Genomic DNA, 20,068 nt, shown 5'->3' with positions numbered 1-20,068 from the left:
ATATATATATATATATATATATATATATATATAGTCTGGAGAGACCCAGACTGTGTGTGCCTCCATCAGACACTAAGCAAAAACTGGTTTCCGCCCGCTATCGGGGCGAGGGTGTATGCGGCGGCGAAGGAGCTAACTTGTTTTTTGTATACTTAGTGTCGGCCTCCAGACGGCAGTAGCACACACCCAGTCTCTGTGTCCCCCAATGAGGCGAAGGAGAAAAACAGATGTCTGACCTGTAAGGAGGCCCATGGTCAGCAGACACCAAACTACGTGACTACGGAGATGTCCTTCCTAGATATGAGATGGAGCATGCCAAGAAATTTCTTATGACTGCGGTGCAGAATGTTCTTACTTTTCAGGTGATATGATCAGCATTCAGATTTTGGTGCTCTAGCCATTAATATCTCAATGACAAGACCAAGTCCATAACATGGCAATGTGCGCTGCAGATTAGGTCAGTGCTACGAGAGTGAAATAACTAGCGACACAGCATTTAACCCTTAATAATGTTTATTTACATGAAAAGGGCACAAAAACAGAGCTTATATTTCATGGGCGATTCCCTGTAAGGCGCAGTGTCCGGTAATACTCATTTATTAGAGTGATCACATCCTCACGAGTCTCTTCCCATCCATTCCTCATTCTCAGATTGCCCAGGGAGTGATATATGGACACTCATCTTACGGTGCAGAATGTGCTCAATTGGAAATAGTAAGGAGAGGATCATTTATGCTCTTGTGCCTCATCTGCTACTACATGAATCAAAATGAAAGGCCAAACCTTGTCATGTTACATGTCTGGAACGCAAAAGGAGCAACAAGAGGAATAAAATAAATCATAGTTAACCCCCCACATCGGTACATTATCAGCATCTGCCATCTCTCCACAATGGGCTAAAACTGCACTATGATAATGGAGAAGAGTCATCGGCATCTGCTATGCTTCTATCAAGTCCTGAGGTGGAGAGTAATGTGGAGGTTATATTGGGACTTGAGAGATCTGGGATGGGGCTACATGGAGACTTTGGACGCGACACAGATCTAGCGTCCAAAGATCGCTGTGTGCAGTGTAATGCAAGCAAATTGGGCTGTGTCACGACCCACAAGGTACCACGAGAAGTGTCAAAAATCCAACGGGTTCTGACTTTTTGCCATTTGCTTGTCGAGGCACCTTATGGGTCATAATGCAACCCCGTTCACTTGCACTATGATGTGAGGTAGCAGTAATTTTCAACAGCATGACATGTGTCCCCACTAAAGTCACCGTGTTGCCCCAGGCTTAATGTGGATCCATCACCAAAAGACCATTTACAGTATAAGATGTCCTAATAACACTTTGAGACCACTCACTCAGAGCTAATTAACTGCTATACAAGGCTACTGTGGGCGAGTCAGCCCGATGACTTCACTAAAACAACTATTTTGCAAACATCACACCCCGTATTCAATCTGTATTGCCCTGCTAGAATAGCCCTATTAGGGTATGTGCACACGTTGCAGATTGCGGTGTGGAATTTTCTGCGTGGAATCAGCAACTTTTGGCAGAATCCGTAGATCAAAATCCTCGCGTTTTTTATGCGGATTTCCTGCAGATTTCCCCTGCGTTTTTACACCTGCAGATTCCTATAATGGAATGGGTGTAAAAACGTTGTGGAATCCACTCAAAGAATTGACATGCTGCAGAAAATAAACTTCTGCGTTTCAGCGTGGATTTTTCCGCAGCATGTGCACAGCGGGTTTTTTCCCCAGAGAATAACATTGTACTGTAAATCACTAGCCAATCTGCAGCGGCAAATCCGCAACGTGTGCACATACCCTTATGGCGTCTTATAGACAGCCTTATATTTAGAGGGCTGCTTGGTAATAAGGAATACATTCTTTCTATTCCTGCTGTAGGTAAATCATACCATGCAGAGGCAGATTGACAGCATCTTGGCCTGAGGTTAGAGACAATTCTATACCCAGAGGTGACGTCACTTAACACGTATAGAACCAGTCTTAGTGGCTTAGTGGAGTAGGAGATTGGTATTCATGCCCATTTACTAATGGGGCACAAGCAGGTCCCCAAAGCCGGAGACAGACATTGTTCAACCAGTTCTCAAATGCTCTGCACCTAAAACAAAGGGCCTTACCTTTCCAAGGCACTTTAAGGCTGAGTCACGCTGTGATACCAGTGCCCATCTAATTTGTGTGCTGGGAAAGCTCTCATGTGATGTCAAATATCCTTAAGCCCCCATTTACCTGATGGAGAGCAAGAGAGCGTCCTTCTGGCCTCCATCAGGCTGGTATGTGACAGTATAATTCATTCTTAAAAGGTGTTGTATTGCTAGTATAGGGGTTAATGTGTTGATTGTTGGTAGTTGGGATGGCCCCCAACAATACTGAAAATGGGACTGTGCAAAGCCATGTCTGAATAGCGGGAATGCTAGAAATTGTTGAGTGCAGCACTCCACTATCTCCAGCATAGAAAAGGAATAGAGCAGCGAATAATCTACCTCTTCTCTATTCAGATAGGGCTCTGCTGAACCCAATTTCCACAATCGGTGGGTGCCAGCAGTTGGACCCTTTGGGTCAATTTAGACCTAGGCCTTAGTGTTATGTACAGAATTATACGCCATGTATGTGTAGAAATATAAGCCGTCATCTCTTTCTATTGCATCAGAAGGAATAAATCAGGAACAATTATTTACGGTATATGTTCTACCTGCACAATAGCACAGAGACCGCTTTTGGTGCAAAGTGCTTTCCAGCATTACAAAATGCCAATGAAGGCATGCTGACACCTGTAGTTCCCAGGGTTGCACATCACCGGTGTATAACAAGACTGAGCTGGGAATTGGGTCTCTGCTGCATGGAGACTTTTTGGTGCTACTGGTTTTAACTGGGTGACAGCTGAGTATTTCTACTTTGTACATCGATTTCCAGCAATGTAACAATAGATCTACATCTCTATCACTATGTGGCATTTACTGAGGGTAAAAAATTGGGGTAGAAGTAGGAATGTCAGTGTCCATTGCTGGCAGGTAAGAGATGGATGTGATATTATCACTGTAGGACCCGTGGTGATCATCGTACCAATAAGGGATTAAAAAGGTGAGCAATGTTGGATTTCTTCCTTACTTCATACTATTTTCTGCCTCTACCCCAATTTTGAAAAATAACAGGAGATCCCTTTGAGACTAGAGTTGTACCATAACTTTCATCAGCAAGTGTCAAATATGACGAGCGACCAAAACATGTGAGATTTGGTGGCATTTTGCTGTATATAAATAATGGAAAACCGCACATATGTTGCAAACAGGTCGCAGTTACACGTGGCTTACAATCTGGAAAAAAAATAAATGCAGCAATTTTAGATCTTTTGCAACTGTTATGTTCGCTATGCAACTCTAGCAAGTGTACAGGGAAGCTTCTGGACAAATCAATAGGAGAATGATTCAGTCACCATAATGGAAAGTCAATAGGGCAATGTTTAACCAGTAGTGTAATCCCTTGCTGAATCCTATTCCTTGTTGCACATGTGCATCTATAAAAAACATTCTTTGGCAAAAAAAAGCTAAACAGAAGAAAAGCAGCAACATAATTCAATACAAAGTACAAAAACACAACCAAATACAAAATAAATAGCAGGCACAGTGCGCCCATGTGCAAATAAGAGGCTGGAATGAAATGAACATCGACCAGGGTGACTACAACGCACCATGGACCCCATCATTTAGGCAACCACTGCATTACTTTAAGACACCTGGCACCTCGCCTGAATACATAGGACCCTCTGAATATTACGCAGTGTATGGAATCCATCCACCATGCTTTACAGTACAGGGTGCAGCCTCAGTTATCTTGACAAAACATGATTCGTTCTTTATGGAAATACCCAGTCAGGGCTGACACTGGGACCAGTCCCAGGCCTCACAGACTGTGCATTCCAGATTTGGATTCAGTCTATTGTCAGAATAGAAATAATATATATTATGTATAATTATGAGCATTATTACAAAGTCCATACAATGCTAAACTGATGAAATGTAACTCAGTTCCACTTTGACCTATACTATATCATTCACTGACCTCTACCTCCACAACTACCCTAAGACTGAGGGGACACAGAGGACCTGTCCCGCAGACTATTGTCCTTTTAGAATACATTTTCACAAACATTCTACTTCTGTCTGCCCCATGACTCGTAAGATGACTCTGTGGCCACCTAGTGGGTACACATGCGACTGCAGTATGCTTTCTGTTTTTTTGCAATAACTAACATTTTAGCTCTTTGCAAACCTGGAATATTTTGATTTTTCTTTTCACTGTATTGTGAGCAATGAAAAGCTAAAAAGGCAATAATAAACTGTGTTCCAAATTATTATGCAAAAAGAGTTTAGGAGTGATAAGGTTAGAATTTTTTTGTTTGTCATTTAAACTCATTGATGGTGATGTGTGTCAGGGCTCTTTATATCACTGAAAGCAATTGTAGATACCTGTGCACATTAGTTTGGCAGGTGTGTCCAAATAAAGGCAAGACTACTTAAGGCTGTTCCACATTATTAAGCAGCCTACATTTTTTGGCAAAATGGGAAAGAAAAAGGATGTGTCGGCTGCTGAGAAGCAACAAATTGTGGAGTATTTAGGTCAAGGCATGACTACAATCAACATTGCCAAGACACTTCATCGTGATCATCGCACAATCAAGAAGTATGTAGCTGATTCCCAGCACACACGTGTGCGTGCTGATAAGGAAACATTGAGGACTCTTTCCAACAGGCAATTGCGTCAGGTTAAAAGAGCAGCTGCAAAAATGCCTGGTCATAGCAGCAGACAAGTTTTTGAAGCTGCTGGTGCCTCCAACGTCCCCCGAACAACAAGATGCAGGGTCCTTCAGAGGTTTGCAGCTGTGCGTGAGCCATCCTGTCGACCACCTCTATCCACTGCACACAAGCAGAAGCGGCTCCAGTGGGCCAAACGATACATGAAGACTGACTTCCAAACTGTTTTGTTCACCGATGAGTGCCGTGCAACACTCGATGGTCCAGATGGATGGAGTGGAGGATGGCTGGTTGATGGAAACCCCATGAAAACACTGCTAAGGCGCTAACAAGGAGGAGGTGGAGTAATGTTTTGGGCTGGAATCATGGGGAGAGAGATTGTCAGCCCCTTTAGGATCCCTGAAGGGGTAAAGATGAACTCCATAATCTATGTGGAGTGTCTAAAACAGCACTTCCTGCCATGGTTCAAGAGGAAGAACCGCGCTTTCCGCAGCAAGATCATTTTCATGCATGATAATGCACCGTCTCATGCTGCAAATAACACATCTGCATCTCTGGCTGCTATGGGCATAAAAGAGGACAAACTTATGGTGTGGCCACCATCTTCCCCTGACCTCAACCCCATTGAGAACCTCTGGAGGATCATCAAAAGGAGTGTCTATGATGGCAGGAGGCAGTTCACCTCTAAGCAACAGCTCTGGGAGGGTATTCTGTCCACATGCAAAACAATTGAAGCACAAACCATCCAAAAACTGACAAATTCAATGGACCAGAGAGTTCAGAAGCTTCTTTCGAACAAGGGGTCCTATGTGCAAATGTAACATCACCTAGAATAAAGTTTTGACTTGAAAACGGATTTCATTTTGTAATAAGCTGATAATGCTTATCATTTCACAATTGACCATTTTTTGTTCAAAATAAAAAGGTTGAAAACTCTGCTGTGCATAATAATTTGGAACATGCATTTTGAGTGTTTCTTATTTTTAAAAATATACTGTTTTCATAGGCAGTTTGTTCAAAAACATTGCACTTATACTAGAATATTAGATGACTGGAAAATAACAATGACTGCAATTCATATAGGTAATTTAGAGAAAATATGAGGAAATATTTTTTGCATAATAGTTTGGAACACAGTGTATGTAAGCTTATATTGATGCCTCCGACATCAAATGATTCGTTCCTTCTCTTAATTCTATAAATTCAATATTTGCATTCTCTGTGTGCTATAACAACCTAAAAATGAACCCATGTGCTAGGCTAAAAAATGAAAATGTATACTATCTGTAATAAAAAAAAACCCCGACATTACTCAATTTGTCGTGGTACTTTGGCTCCCCCTGCTGTTCACTTACAGCAAAGCTTGAGTCCTAATAATTTACCGTGAATTATTAATAACCTATCCTGGTGCCAAGGTGGGTATATATTAATTGGCAAATAATAGGAAGCACTTTAGGCACTGACAGGATGATTACAAGCCCAAAGTTGTCGTCCATTTTGCACTTGTGTTAATGTAATCTGGGGTACCCCTGTTAGAGATCAGCTGGCTATGTGCTGATTGCTTTGCCTGATTATACTACCAGCCAGATAAGCTTTAACTCCCGATCTCCGTCTCGACATGGCGTTCTAGCAGAACTAACCATTCAGCTGCAATGAAATGATAGCGATCCTACAAGATATAATAATGCATCTTCATAGAAAAAACAATAAGTAACCTGTAAATGAAGGCTCAGCACTTTTTCCCCAACTTCACTGACATGATGCACTTTTGTCCATACAACAGCGGTTATCCCTGGTCATTTTATGGGGACAACAGAACCAAAAACCTTTTCTGCTGCCACTGGAAATGTGACGTGCAAGAGTCCTGGATCCAAACCAATGACAAGGCCGGACCTCAGTGCCTGGGACCCCTGCAGGAAAGTTTTCATGCAGTATCTAAAAATCAAAGAACTCCTCCACATTAACGAGACCTGCATGAGTGATGGTAGAACTAGGAGGCCCAGCATCTCCTTCCATGCTGTCTACAACTACTAACTGGAAATGATGCTATGACAGGACTCGCCTACCGACCCGTTACCGATCTAGACACAAGGACCAAGGTCTAATCATATTAATCTATGTCTCATAAATGGCAGTTCATGTAGATAAAACTGATTCATACATCTCCCTGATACTAACACTACAATAAATGTATTGATATTAACATGTTCTGGTTATAAGATATCATAGCACAGCAGACCTGACCAAGGAGCAGAAACTGAGTCCCTGGTTATAATAATTTAGGCTTTATATTATTTTGGGTTTTGTTGGAACAATGTTGCTATGCTTTTCTGCAACAAAGGTCCTGCTGATGTTTTTCAGTCAGGATACATATAAACCACTTGTGAATATAAGTATATAACTAGTTTAGGAGGCTGGGATGAACAGGAGCTCAATTGAAGGGTTCAGGCCAGAAGGCTGATACACCAGACAGTGCTATAAAACTGTCAAATCTGTAATGTGTGTTGTTCAGTACAAGCCTGGAGATAAATTGGTTCAATATCTCCTCTGGAAAATTTCTGTGCTCTTGACCAGCAGATGAAGTCAAGACGACAAAATGAGTGGTCAGGAGGTGGCAGGAGATTCTGCAGCCGCCTCATCGCCTTCCTCCGAATCCCAAACTTTAGACTGTAGGTAGTCCGCAAAGAGAGCTTTGGCGCGGTGGAGAACGCGGTTTAGGTTGTGCCTTCGGACCAGGCGGTTAAAGTGCATTGCAAGCTCATCGTAACCCATGTTTTGTTTCATAATTTGCTCACGGTGCTCCAGCAAAATGGAAAGACATAAAAAGAGCATGAAGGGGTTCCCTCGTCCAAACTCCTGGGGCGGAGGTAGGCTGATCGGAGCTGGGGAGCTGGCAGCTGTCTGCTCAGCTTCTAGCTGAGACTCTCCTTCATCCTTAGCAGCAGAGGTTGGCTCACTGGGGTCCGTTGTAGCAAGAGATGTAGGGCTTTGAGAAGTAGGAGTGCAAGAGGTTAATGAAGGATTGGACATGGATTTGGAGACCCCCAACGAATCAGGAGGTTTAATGAGAGGCTCTTGTTCCCAAAACCGTTCTTCATCTTCCTCGTCAGTGGACTGTCGAACCTGGAGGACAGGAATCAGAGGCAGATCCTCAGAATCAAAGCTTGACCTGCCATCACTAACACCATAACACTTAAACTCTCCAAAGCTGGCCTGCTTTAACATTGGACACCTCACAGGGGTTGATTCTTGCTCTCCATCGGGTTCTGTTTTTTCCAATATCTCAGTTTGTTGCTCAGTCTCTACATGGGTCATCGATGCCTCCTCCTCACCCTCTGGGCTCAGTCCACGGTCTGGACGCATCATGTGCCTCCTCCGGGTGTTTTTTAGACATTCCCCCGGTGCACATGGAGGTCCTAACAGCTCTACTTCTTTCTCTGGAGGATCAGGAGGTAATGAGCTCCACATCACCTCTAGCATCCTTAGAGCATCCTCAAAAGCAAATTCCCTCTTAAGCTCTAGAAGCAACCAGCGGTAGCAAAAGAAGAGGTCATCTGCACCCCGAGACATTAGGTAAGTATTGAACTCTGGGTCAGAATATCGCAGCAGTAATTTGAGATGTGCGAATTTAACAGACATGCATTCCCCGTCCATGCGGAAGTTCCCTTCTAACCTTTTCATAATGCCACAAAAACAGATAAAAGCATGGGCTTCATTGTCCATAACCGCCAGGATGGGTGAGGCGATGTCACTCATGCCCTGGCAGTAAGACACCTGTGGGTGGGTAACAGCGTATGTAGTTAGCAAATCGTGCAAGGCTTGAAGGTGAGGGTTGTCCTCTGAACCTGAAAAATAGGGATGGGTACGATCTGTACGCAGGACATCCTTCATGACATTGCCCTGGATGAACTCCAAGTCCTCCTGGCTGCACCGTTCCCTCCACTCACTCTTCAGCTGGTAATACTCGCGGGTTTTAGCCTTCATGTAATCCATACGCTCCTGCCCAGTCAGACCATCTGGGTACACGTTCAAGAGATATCGCCAGACGACCTGATCGAAAAAGAACATAGGAGAATACAGGAACAGGGTTTGGGAATTTCATATCTAATAGAGGGCAAGGAAAACACACAGAAGAAAAATATTAATACTTGCAATTTACAATGCACTATTTCACCATAAGAAATTGTACAAGTCCTATGTGACTACGGTTAAGCTCTCCACTGTTGTATGCTGCGTCCTGTCACATCTCTGTACAAGTCACATAACAAATCCTTCTAGTCAGTCCCATTATCAATAGGAACCTTCCTTTTGACTGATCTATGACACCGTAAAACTTCTTTCTTTACAGGGACATTGTGTAATTGTGCCATCAGTTTGTAGAGAATGATCCAATGTGACAAAAAGACAAGAAGAACAACCTACAACCTTCAGCGCCCCTCATTTATTAGAATGGCACGTTTCTGAAGCTTGACCGGCTGCTACAGTGGAGCTGCACTTCTGAAATACATCCTCTAAGAGGTGAAACATTTTAGAGTCCGTGAGGGTGGGGAGTCTCAGGGTGAGAGACAATATTGGCATTTGGAAGCAGATCCCTTCTCCATCCAGTATAACTTAGAAGCAACTGGTAAAACAAGCAGCAGGGCAGACGTGTATAAAGCCACTGATGACAGACATTCAATATTTGCATAAGATGGAGTTTAAAGGGAAAATGACAAGACCAGTAAGCCACTTCTTGATTTCACAGAGTCTTCTGTTCTGATTATTCCCCTCCAATGATCAATTCTGAGAACTACCCACAACAATCAGCGCATGGGAGGAGGGCCACATTATAACAATCTAGAAACCCTCTTAAAAGAAGGTCCTAAATAAATTTTTGGACTTATGGTTTTAATTACATATGTACAAAAATATCAAGAACTATTGTCTGACAGGTATGGATAATTTTCATAAAATATAAAACCTTACCTTTCTCAATGAAGGCTCGACGCCTCCATGGTATATACGCAGACGGAGCTCCTCGGGGCGGCTGAGCTGCCCCTCATGGTTCAGGAACATGTGGAATTCCACATCACTCAGTGGTGGCTTGAAAGGCTTCACATCTTCACCATAAGTCCAGCTCAGGGCTTGCTGCATCCTGGAGATTGTACGACCTACCTGTATCCCGGCAAAGACAAAAGCAGAATATGATAATAAGGCCAATAATAAGCCCCCAGATTATACAGGATGAGAAAAATCACATCAAATGGCACAAGACGGGTCTCACCTGGGACAGGATGGACTGAGTGAATGGCAGAGCTGCGCTGAGTGTCCGCTTATCCACGAAGAACAAGTCTGTGCCAATGACATCCTTAGGGCTGATTATATCCCAGTCTTCCAGCAGGGGACCTTAGTGTACAATACAGAGCAGAGTAATGAATGGGGAGATAGAAGTGTGAAGCCCCCCCAGAGGCACAACTTATGCAGGGGCACTGTATCGCAGACAACCTGCCATCACCAACTGCCTACTGGCAAGCACTGCCACCTTCACCTTGGTGTGATCACTTACTGTCCTCTGACGGCTTGATGTCGAGCTTCAGCTGAAGGTACGGCTTGGATGCACTGGAAAACGCGGTTCCCAAGTCCCAGTCCGACATCAGAGAAAGGTAGATCTCATGTCCTTGCTTATCCCGACCCAAGTAGCTGATTCCAAAGTTCTTCCTGTGAGCAATTTTGTGTGTGACGAGTGGTTTAGGATTACATATAAGACCCACATATGCATCAGACAGGTCTAAACATACAGTGCCTTGCAAAAGTATTCGGCCCCCTGGAACTTTTCAACCTTTTCCCACATATCAAGCTTCAAAACAAAGATACCAAATGTAAATTTTTGGTGAAGAATCAATAACAAGTGGGATCCAATTGTGAAGTTAAACTAAATTTATTGGTTATTTTAAATTTTTGTGGAAATTCAAAAACTGAAAAGTGGGGCGTGCAATATTATTCGGCCCCTTTACTTTCAGTGCAGCAAACTCACTCCAGAAGTTCATTGTGGATCTCTGAATGATCCAATGTTGTCCCAAATGACTAATGATGATAAATATAATACGCCTGTGTGTAATCAAGTCTCCGTATAAATGCACCTGCTCTGTGATAGTCTCAGGGTTCTGTTTGAAGCACAGAGAGCATCATGAAGACCAAGGAACACAACAGGCAGGTCCGTGATACTGTTGTGGAGAAGTTTAAAGCCGGATTTGGATACAAAATGATTTGCAAAACTTTAAACATCCCAAGGAACACTGTGCAAGCAATCATATTGAAATGGAAGGAGTATCATACCACTGCAAATCTACCAAGACCCGGCTGTCCCTCCAAACTTTCATCTCAAACAAGGAGAAGACTGATCAGAGATGCAGCCAAGAGGTCTATGATCACTCTGGATGAACTGCAGAGATCTACAGCTGAGGTGGGACAGTTTGTCCATAGGACAACAATCAGTCGTACACTGCACAAATCTGGCCTTTATGGAAGAGCGGCAAGAAGAAAGCCATTTCTCAAGGATATCCATAAAAAGTGTTGTTTAAAGTTTGCAACAAGCCACCTGGGAGACACACCAAACATGTGGAAGGGTTGTGTGGGCAGTGGGAGTATGCTTAGGTAATTTTCATGTGATCCAGCAATTGCCTTCCCTCATCTATGGACTTGCATGGTAATCATTTGGATTGTTTACATACCTACAAGTGACTATTAAGGGGGTTTTACACATAGCGATATCGCTAGCAATATCGCTAAAACGTCACTGATTTTGTGACGCAGTAGCGATATTGCTAGCGATATCGCTATGTGTGATACTTACCTCCGACCGGCTCCCCCGCTGTCCATCGCTGATCGCGCGAGATCGGGCGGCTCCATTTCTCGTCGTCAGCTTCCTGCTGTGTGAGACGAGCGACGCGTGGAGGCGGGCGGGAGGATGTCAGGATCGCTGTGTGTGAAAGGTGAGTATCGTCTGCTGCGTCGCTGTGAGGTCTGTGTGAAAGCTCACTAGCGATCATTTAGCGATGCACCAGCGATCCTGACCGGGTCGGATCGCTCGTCGGATCGCTGGTGCATCGCTAAATGTAAAAGGGCCTTTAGACTGATCAGACTTTACTGCTGCAAATTGTCCATGTTTATACCAAACATTTTATGCATATTATATGGTGATAGAGGGCATTGTTGTGAATGCATATTTTGAAACACTGATTGATATAAACATTTCTTCTTTTGTATACTGCATGTGTTCTCCACCTGCCCACTTTTGTTCCATTTGTGTTTTTTGTTTTTATTGTACACTTGGATCTCTCTGGCTATTGTATGTCAATAAAAGCATTTTTTCACATGGACATTCTGCTGTTGTGTGCATGTTATCCTGTGTCTCTTTTCTCACTTTTTTTTTTATTTAATCTTCTTGGCACAGTGTTGCACCCAGTTATCATATTCATGTCATTTTCCATGGTGCCCACCTATATACTTTATGGAAGAGTGGCAAGAAGAAAGCCATTTCTCAAAGATATCCATAAAAAGTGTCGTTTAAAGTTTGTAACAAGCCACCTGGGAGACACACCAAACATGTGGAAGAAGATGCTCTGGTCAGATGATACCAAAAATCGAACTTTTTGGCAACAATACCAAACGATATGTTTGGCGGAAAGGCAACACAGCTCATCACCCTGAACACACCATACCCACTGTCAAACATGGTGGTGGCAGCATCATGGTTTGGGTCTGCTTTTCTTCAGCAAGGAGAGGGACGATGGTAAAAATTGATGGGAAGATGGATGGAGCCAAACACAGGACCATTCTTGAAGAAAACTTCTTGGAGTCTGCAAAAGACCTGAGACTGGGACGGAGATGTGTCTTCCAACAAGATAATGATCCCAAACATAAAGCAAAATCTACAATGGAATGGTTCACAAATAAACGTATCCAGGTGTTAGAATGGCCAAGTCAAAGCCCAGACCTGAATCCAATTGAGAATCTGTGGAAAGAGCTGAAAACTGCTGTTCACAAACGACCTCCATCAAACCTCACTGAGCTCGAGCTGTTTGCCAAGGAAGAATGGGCAAGAATTTCAGTCTCTCGATGTACAAAACTGATAGACATACCACAAGCGACTTGCAGCTGTAAGAGCAGCAAAAGGTGGCGCAACAAAGTATTAAGTTAAAGGGGCCGAATAATAATGCATGCCGAACTTTTCAGCTTTTGAATTTCCACAAAAATGTAAAATAACCAATAACTTTCGTTTATCTTCACAATTGTGCCCCACTTGTTGATGATTCTTCACCAAAAATTTACATTTGGTATCTTTATGTTTGAAGCATGATATGTGGGAAAAGGTTGAAAAGTTCCAGGGGGCCCAAATACTTTTGCAAGGTACTGTACATCACGTGAATCTAAACTGCACGCACGTACCGTACATCACACAGATCTAAATGGCTCATATACCATCACAGACATACATCACACAAAGATCTAATTGGCACTCTTACATACAGGGTGAGCCATTTATATGGATATAGCTAAATAAAATGGGAATGGTTGGTGATATCAACGTCCTGCTTGTGGCACATTAGTATATGGGAGGGAGGAAACTTTTCAAGACGGGTGGTGACCATGGCGGCCATTTTGAAGTCGGCCATTTTGGATCCAAATTTATTTTTTCAATGGGAAGACTGTCATGTGACACATCAAACTTAATGAGAATTTCACAAGAAAAACAATGGTGTGCTTGGTTTTAACGTAACTTTATTCTTTCATGAGTTATTTACAAGTTTCTCTTTGGTTACAGCCATTGACATGTCGCAGAGGTTAACACGTGAGGAGCGGATAGAAATTGTGTTGATGTCTGGTGAATGCAGTACCCGGGTCATTGCCGCAGATTTCAATGCAAGACACACTACGCAAGAAAACTGTCACCATTCCCATTTTATTTAGGTGTATCCATATAAATGGCCCACCCAAAAAAAGTATGCCTCATCACTGAACATAATGTTCCAATTTTTGCCTTGCCCATTCTGCAAATTCAGCGCGCCGATCTGGGTCACCAACCATTCCCATTTTATTTAGGTGTATCCATTATAAATGGCCCACCCTGTACTTCACACACAAACTGCACACATACATAACACAGAACTAAATCTCATGAATCTAAACCGCAAACATACATACACACATCACACAGATCTAAAGGGCTCATACACCTACATCATACACACATAAGATCTACATACATCTAAACAGCGCACACACATCACAGACACAAATAGCACACATACAGACATCACATACCATATATAAAATTCACTCACAGAAAATATGAACGCCAAACACAACCGAGTGATGTGCTTATAATCTGTCCAAACTTGCCAATGAGGATAAAGGGAAAACCCTAACACAAACGACTGCTTCCATAATAATTTGACTTCTTCCTGATTGAAGGGATTCTCAGCATCATTTCTAATTCTGCACTGTTGCATAATGATTAACTAGAATTAAAGAAGCACTTCCACCAATGTTTTATCCTACTTAATATACTCTAATCATCATATTATATAGCACTGTGTACTTACAATTGCTCTTTTTGCCTTAACCCACTTAAAGGGAATCTGTCACCCTCCAGGAGGTGTATGACCTATTAATATGGGCATACAGGTAATAGCAATGTTACACTGGTTCTACCTGTCTGCCTCATATTAATGGTCTTGTTGTTGAGGAATTTTATATTCTTCCCTTATGCTAATGATTTCTTCCAGGCTCCGGGGTTTGCGGTGCTGTAAGAAATCCCCGCCTCCCGTCTTCATTGTAATACTATCCCCCTCCCATCAGCATCAGTTATGGAGCTGGAATCCTGCGCCCTGCACGCCCTCAGAAATACAGATGTAGATGATGAGGAAAAAAGCTAATATATTAAACACCTTCTCCACAGTATTCACCGTGGAAAATGAAATGCTAGGTGAAATGCTGAGAGACAAAGAAATCCCTATATTAAGGGTCACCGAAGAGGTGCGAAACCGGCTAAATAAGATTAAAATAGATAAATCTTCGAATCCGGACAGCATACACCCACGAGCACTAAGAGAACTAAGTAATGTAATAGACAAACCATTATTTCTTATATTTAGAGACTCTATAGCGACGGGGTCTGTTCCACAGGACTGGCGCATAGCAAATGTGGTACCAATATTCAAAAAGGTCTCTAAAAGTGAACCTGGAAATTATAGGCCAGTAAAGTCTAACCTCAATTGTTGGTAAAATATTTGAAGGGTTTCTGAGGGATGTTATTCTGGATTATCTCAATGAGAATAACAGTTTAACGCCATATCAGCATGAGATTATGAGGAATCGCTCCTGTCAAACCAATCTAATCAGTTATGAAGAGGTAAGCTATAGACTGGACCAAGGTGAGTCATTGGATGTGGTATATCTTGATTTTTCCAAAGCGTTTGATACCGTGCCACACAAGAGGTTGGTACACAAAATGAGAATGCTGGGTCTGGGGGAAATTGTGTGTAAAAGGGTAAGTAACTGGCTTAGTGAAAGCAGAGGGTGGTTATAAATGGTATATTCTCTAACTGGGTCACTGTGACCAGTGGGGTACCGCAGGGGTGGGTGTTGGGACCTAATTATTATTATTATTTTTATATAGCACTATTGATTCCATGGTGCTGTACATGAGAAGGGGTTACATACAAATTACAGATATCACTTACAGTAAACAAACTAACAATGACAGACTGATACAGAGGGGAGAGAGGACCCTGCCCTTTCGGGCTTACATGCTACAGGATGGTGGGTTGCAGCAGTTCCGGTGTTGGTTGAGGTGATATCACCGGTAGTTGTGATATCACCTCACCTATTCTCTTCAACATATTTATTAACGATCTGGTAGAAGGTTTACACAGTAAAATATCGATATTTGCAGATGATACAAAAACTATGTAAAGCAGTCAATACAAGAGAAGATAGTATTCTGCTACAGATGGATCTGGACAAGTTGGAAACTTGGGACGAAAGGTGGCAGATGCGGTTTAACAATGATAAATGTAAGGTTATACACATGGGAAGAAGGAATCAATATCCCCATTACACACTGAATGGGAAACCACTGGGTAAATATGACATGGAGAGGGACTTGGGGATCCTGGTTAATGATAAATTTACCTGGTGCAGCTAGTGCCAGGCAGCGGCTGCCAAGGCAAACAGGATCATGGGGTGCATTAAAAGAGGTCTGGATACACATGATGAGAGCATTATACTGCCTCTGTACAAAACTCTGGTTAGACCGCACATGGAGTACTGTGTACAGTTTTGGGCCACGGTGCTCAGGAAGGATATAATGGAACTAGAGCGGGTACAAAGGAGGGCAACAAAATTAATAAAGGGGATGGGGGAACTACAATACCCAGAGAGATTAGCAAAATTAGGATTATTTAGTCTAGAAAAAAGATGACTGAGGGGCGATCTAATAACCACGTATAAGTATATAAGGGGACAATACAAATATCTCTCCGAGGATCTGTTTATACCAAGGAAGGTGACGGTCACAAGGGGGCATTCTCTGCGTCTGGAGGAGAAAAGGTTTTTCCACCAACATAGAAGAGGATTCTTTACTGTTAGGGCAGTAAGAATCTGGAATTCTCTGCCTGAGGAGGTGGTGATGGCGAACTCAGTCGAGGGGTTCAGGAGAGGCCTGGATGTCTTCCTGGAGCGTAACGATATTGTATCTTACAGTTATTGTTAGGTTCCTTAGAAGGACGTAGATCTGGGGATTTATTCTGACAGAATTTTATAGGCTGATCTGGATGGACGAATGTCTTTTTTCGGCCTTACTAACTATGTTATCCTCTCTTCTGTGAGCGCTGCATTCAGGAATCTTCTGCACAGGTGCCAGAGAGTCACATGCATGTTGATAAGGTGCTCTCCCCACTTCCTTCCTGCACAGTCATCGCTAGGAACAATGTGTACATGGTGATGACTATGCAGCAAGTGGGGAGACCTTATTGGCACGCACACTGGAGCGGATGTCGTCGGCGCAGAAGATCCCTGAATACAGCGCCCATAGAAGGTTGGAAAAGGTACGTATTGTGAAGGCAGTGCAGGGCGCAGGTGCGGGATTCCAGCTCCATAACTGATGTGCATGGGAAAGGAGTAGTATTATAATGAAGATAGGAGGCAGGGATTCCTTTCAAGACAACTCACGCCCTGGAGCCTGGAAGAAATCATTAGCATAAGTATATAAAATTTCTCAACAATGCCACTAATATGAGGCAGACAGGTAGGGTTAGCTTAACATTTCCATCAATTAATAGGTCATATACTTCCTGGGGGGGGGGGGGGGGGGGTGACAGATTCCCTTTAATTCTTCTCTTTTCTCTGCTCTATGTAGAAAGAGGAAGTCTCTTGTCCCTGCATTTATCATTCTCCTCCAACTTGTAACCCAGCTGCTCCGCTCCTCCCCAATGCCATAGACTTTTACAGTGACTTATGACTTTTGCAGACAAAACTGACCTCCTGTTTCTACATTGAGCTTATAAGGACTCAGCTAGTCAGTTTTTAAACATGTGATGTCAAAGACCTAATGGAAAAGAGAACAATTTACTGGGTAGAAAGGAGAAATGAGCAATTGTAAGTGCACAATGGTATATAATATGGCGACTGCAATATATTAGGGGGATAAAATCTTTGATGGGAGGAGGAGGGCTTCTTTAATAATGTCCCTTATTTTGGTACTGATATACAAAGCAGCTCACCCACTCAGATCAAAGGCCCGGGTCAGGATATGTTGAAGGACATCCAATGAGGTGATCTGGGGGTCCACAGCGAAGGAGCGAGATTCGGGTTGTAAGATACCGTCACATTTCTAAAAAAAAAAAATAAAAACAGGAGACAAAGCAAATTCTGAGAGGAGGACACAAGTACCGAGACGTGTACTGAACCTGGGCACACTATACACTTATTAACTGGTGGTCAGAAGGCAGCTTGTGTCAACTTTTCTTTTAGCTATCTCACAGGAATCGCATCACATGGAGACAAGCCTAGGCTTAGCCTCCACAGTATAAGATGAGCAGACAGTCGGACGACCAGCAGATAATGTTTATGGGTAGCCCGTTCATGCCAGAAAGCAGAGGCAGAAGGAGCCGCCATATTGGATTTCAGCATCTTTTGCTTCCTGTTAAAATGACAGAACCCAGTTGTAGCTGGAGGCCCAGCATTTTACACCGTCACTCTAATGCAATGTGTGCTTGGTACTTGTAGTACATCTGTGTACCACTGCAGTCACTGGAGATAGGGCACAGCACAAATGGCATAAACAACTGGGTGCCAGGTACGGGTACGGTCAAAGTTGTACTATGGTATTTCTGAGAAATCTGAATGACAATTAGCCCCATTTATGACGAGTGCAATCAGTGGCCGGGTTCACATGAGCGTATACAAAACTGTCTTTCATCCAGAAAAATCAATGCTTTTCCATCTATTTTGTTTTCCGTATGTATGTGTGCCACCGGCACAGTCAGGTTGTGTCATGTCCGCGTGCCACTGTGTGTGACCCAGCCATGATTTTTTTTACTTGTGTGTAAACAGGGTCAGGTGAACTACCACAATGATTTACATTGGTACTTGTGCTGTCTGTAGACTGACACATGGAGCTGTACGGCCCCGGGATCTATGGACGGCATCCACGTACGGCCCCGACACCCACGACCGGTATGTGTAGTTCAGCATTATTTATGTATAGTGTAACAATGTGAGACAATGTGTATGGGATACTGTACAGTACAGCGGGTATACAGGAGAGTATTCTGGGGGTGGGTATGCAGGACTGAGGCCGGTAGGGTGCAGGGGATTTGGGTACAGGACTGAGGCCGGTAGGGTGCAGGGGATTTGGGTACAGGACTGAGGCCGGTAGGGTGCAGGGGATTAAAGTACAAGACTGAGGCCGGTAGGGTGCAGGGGATTTGGGTGCAGGACTGAGGCCGGTAGGGTGCAGGGGATTTGGGTGCAGGACTGAGGCCGGTAGGGTGCAGGGGATTTGGGTGCAGGACTGAGGCCGGTAGGGTGCAGGGGATTTGGGTGCAGGACTGAGGCCGGTAGGGTGCAGGGGATTTGGGTGCAGGACTGAGGCCGGTAGGGTGCAGGGGATTTGGGTGCAGGACTGAGGCCGGTAGGGTGCAGGGGATTTGGGTGCAGGACTGAGGCCGGTAGGGTGCAGGGGATTTGGGTGCAGGACTGAGGCCGGTAGGGTGCAGGGGATTTGGGTGCAGGAGATTTGGGTGCAGGACTGAGGCCGGTAGGGTGCAGGGGATTTGGGTGCAGGACTGAGGCCGGTAGGGTGCAGGGGATTTGGGTGCAGGACTGAGGCCGGTAGGGTGCAGGGGATTTGGGTGCAGGGCTGAGGCCGGTAGGGTGCAGGGGATTTGGGTACAGGACTGAGGCCGGTAGGGTGCAGGGGATTTGGGTACAGGACTGAGGCCGGTAGGGTGCAGGGGATTTGGGTGCAGGGCTGAGGCCGGTAGGGTGCAGGGGATTTGGGTGCAGGACTGAGGCCGGTAGGGTGCAGGGGATTTGGGTACAGGACTGAGGCCGGTAGGGTGCAGGGGATTTGGGTACAGGACTGAGGCCGGTAGGGTGCAGGGGATTTGGGTACAGGACTGAGGCCGGTAGGGTGCAGGGGATTTGGGTACAGGACTGAGGCCGGTAGGGGTGCAATGGATTTGGGTACAGGACACTGGGTTCTGACGTTATGTGCCGGCACTGTACACACCGGCACACAACACCACCGTACGATGGCAGCTCCCCATGTAATACACGTCACAGCAGAAACCCCAACTCACCCGAACCCGGACTCGCACCACCTCCCGTTCCTCCTCCTCTTCCATGTCCCTGGCCTCAGCCTGCTACCGCTGCTCCTGAATCTGGAGAACATCCGGGAATGAGGTCATCTACAGCCCCGTAGGAATCCATCCCGCCCCCCACCACTGGAGCGCGTTCCACCGGCCATCACGTGCCCTCCCTGCAGTCGCCATGCTTGTGTGTACTAAATGCTCTTCATTGTACTCTATAGACCACGAGAAGATGGCTCCTGCAGAAGGGACACTCATGAAGACCTGCGCAACCCGTTCTCTCCCTCCCTGCAGACTCGTCTTACTCATTGTTTTGAACCCTGTCATTCTGCCCCAGCGCCCACTGGTAAAGGAGCAGAGCTGTAGCAATGTATCGCCTAAAACAAAGCACACAGACATAGAGCTGCGTGGCACTGCTGATGGGTGGCTGCTCCACTCCACACAGAAA

General features: G+C 44.4%; 1 protein-coding gene across 2 annotated transcripts; it reads right to left on the bottom strand.

The window, feature by feature from the left end:
- Positions 1–495: 495 nt before the first annotated feature.
- Positions 496–19,844, bottom strand: TBC1D25 (TBC1 domain family member 25). Of its 2 annotated transcripts, XM_073541282.1 has the most exons (6): positions 19,612–19,844; positions 17,530–17,639; positions 10,311–10,462; positions 10,029–10,150; positions 9,731–9,919; positions 496–8,815 (listed from the first exon to the last, which is right to left on the bottom strand). In XM_073541282.1, exons 1-6 carry the CDS (start codon positions 19,654–19,656, stop codon positions 7,370–7,372), a joined length of 2,064 nt encoding a protein of 687 aa, XP_073397383.1. In that variant the 5' UTR covers positions 19,657–19,844; the 3' UTR covers positions 496–7,369. The 2 variants fall into 2 exon arrangements, with proteins under 2 accessions (XP_073397383.1, XP_073397384.1); XM_073541283.1 differs by lacking the exon at positions 19,612–19,844 and having other exon boundaries at positions 17,534–17,632.
- Positions 19,845–20,068: the final 224 nt, after the last annotated feature.

The sequence above is a fragment of the Dendrobates tinctorius genome, unplaced genomic scaffold (assembly GCF_039654945.1).
Source record: "Dendrobates tinctorius isolate UK_male_01 unplaced genomic scaffold, ASM3965494v1 ptg000120l, whole genome shotgun sequence".
Lineage (NCBI taxonomy): Eukaryota > Metazoa > Chordata > Amphibia > Anura > Dendrobatidae > Dendrobates > Dendrobates tinctorius.
Note: the sequence above shows the minus strand (reverse complement) of the source record. Positions and strands in the feature narration are given on the sequence as shown.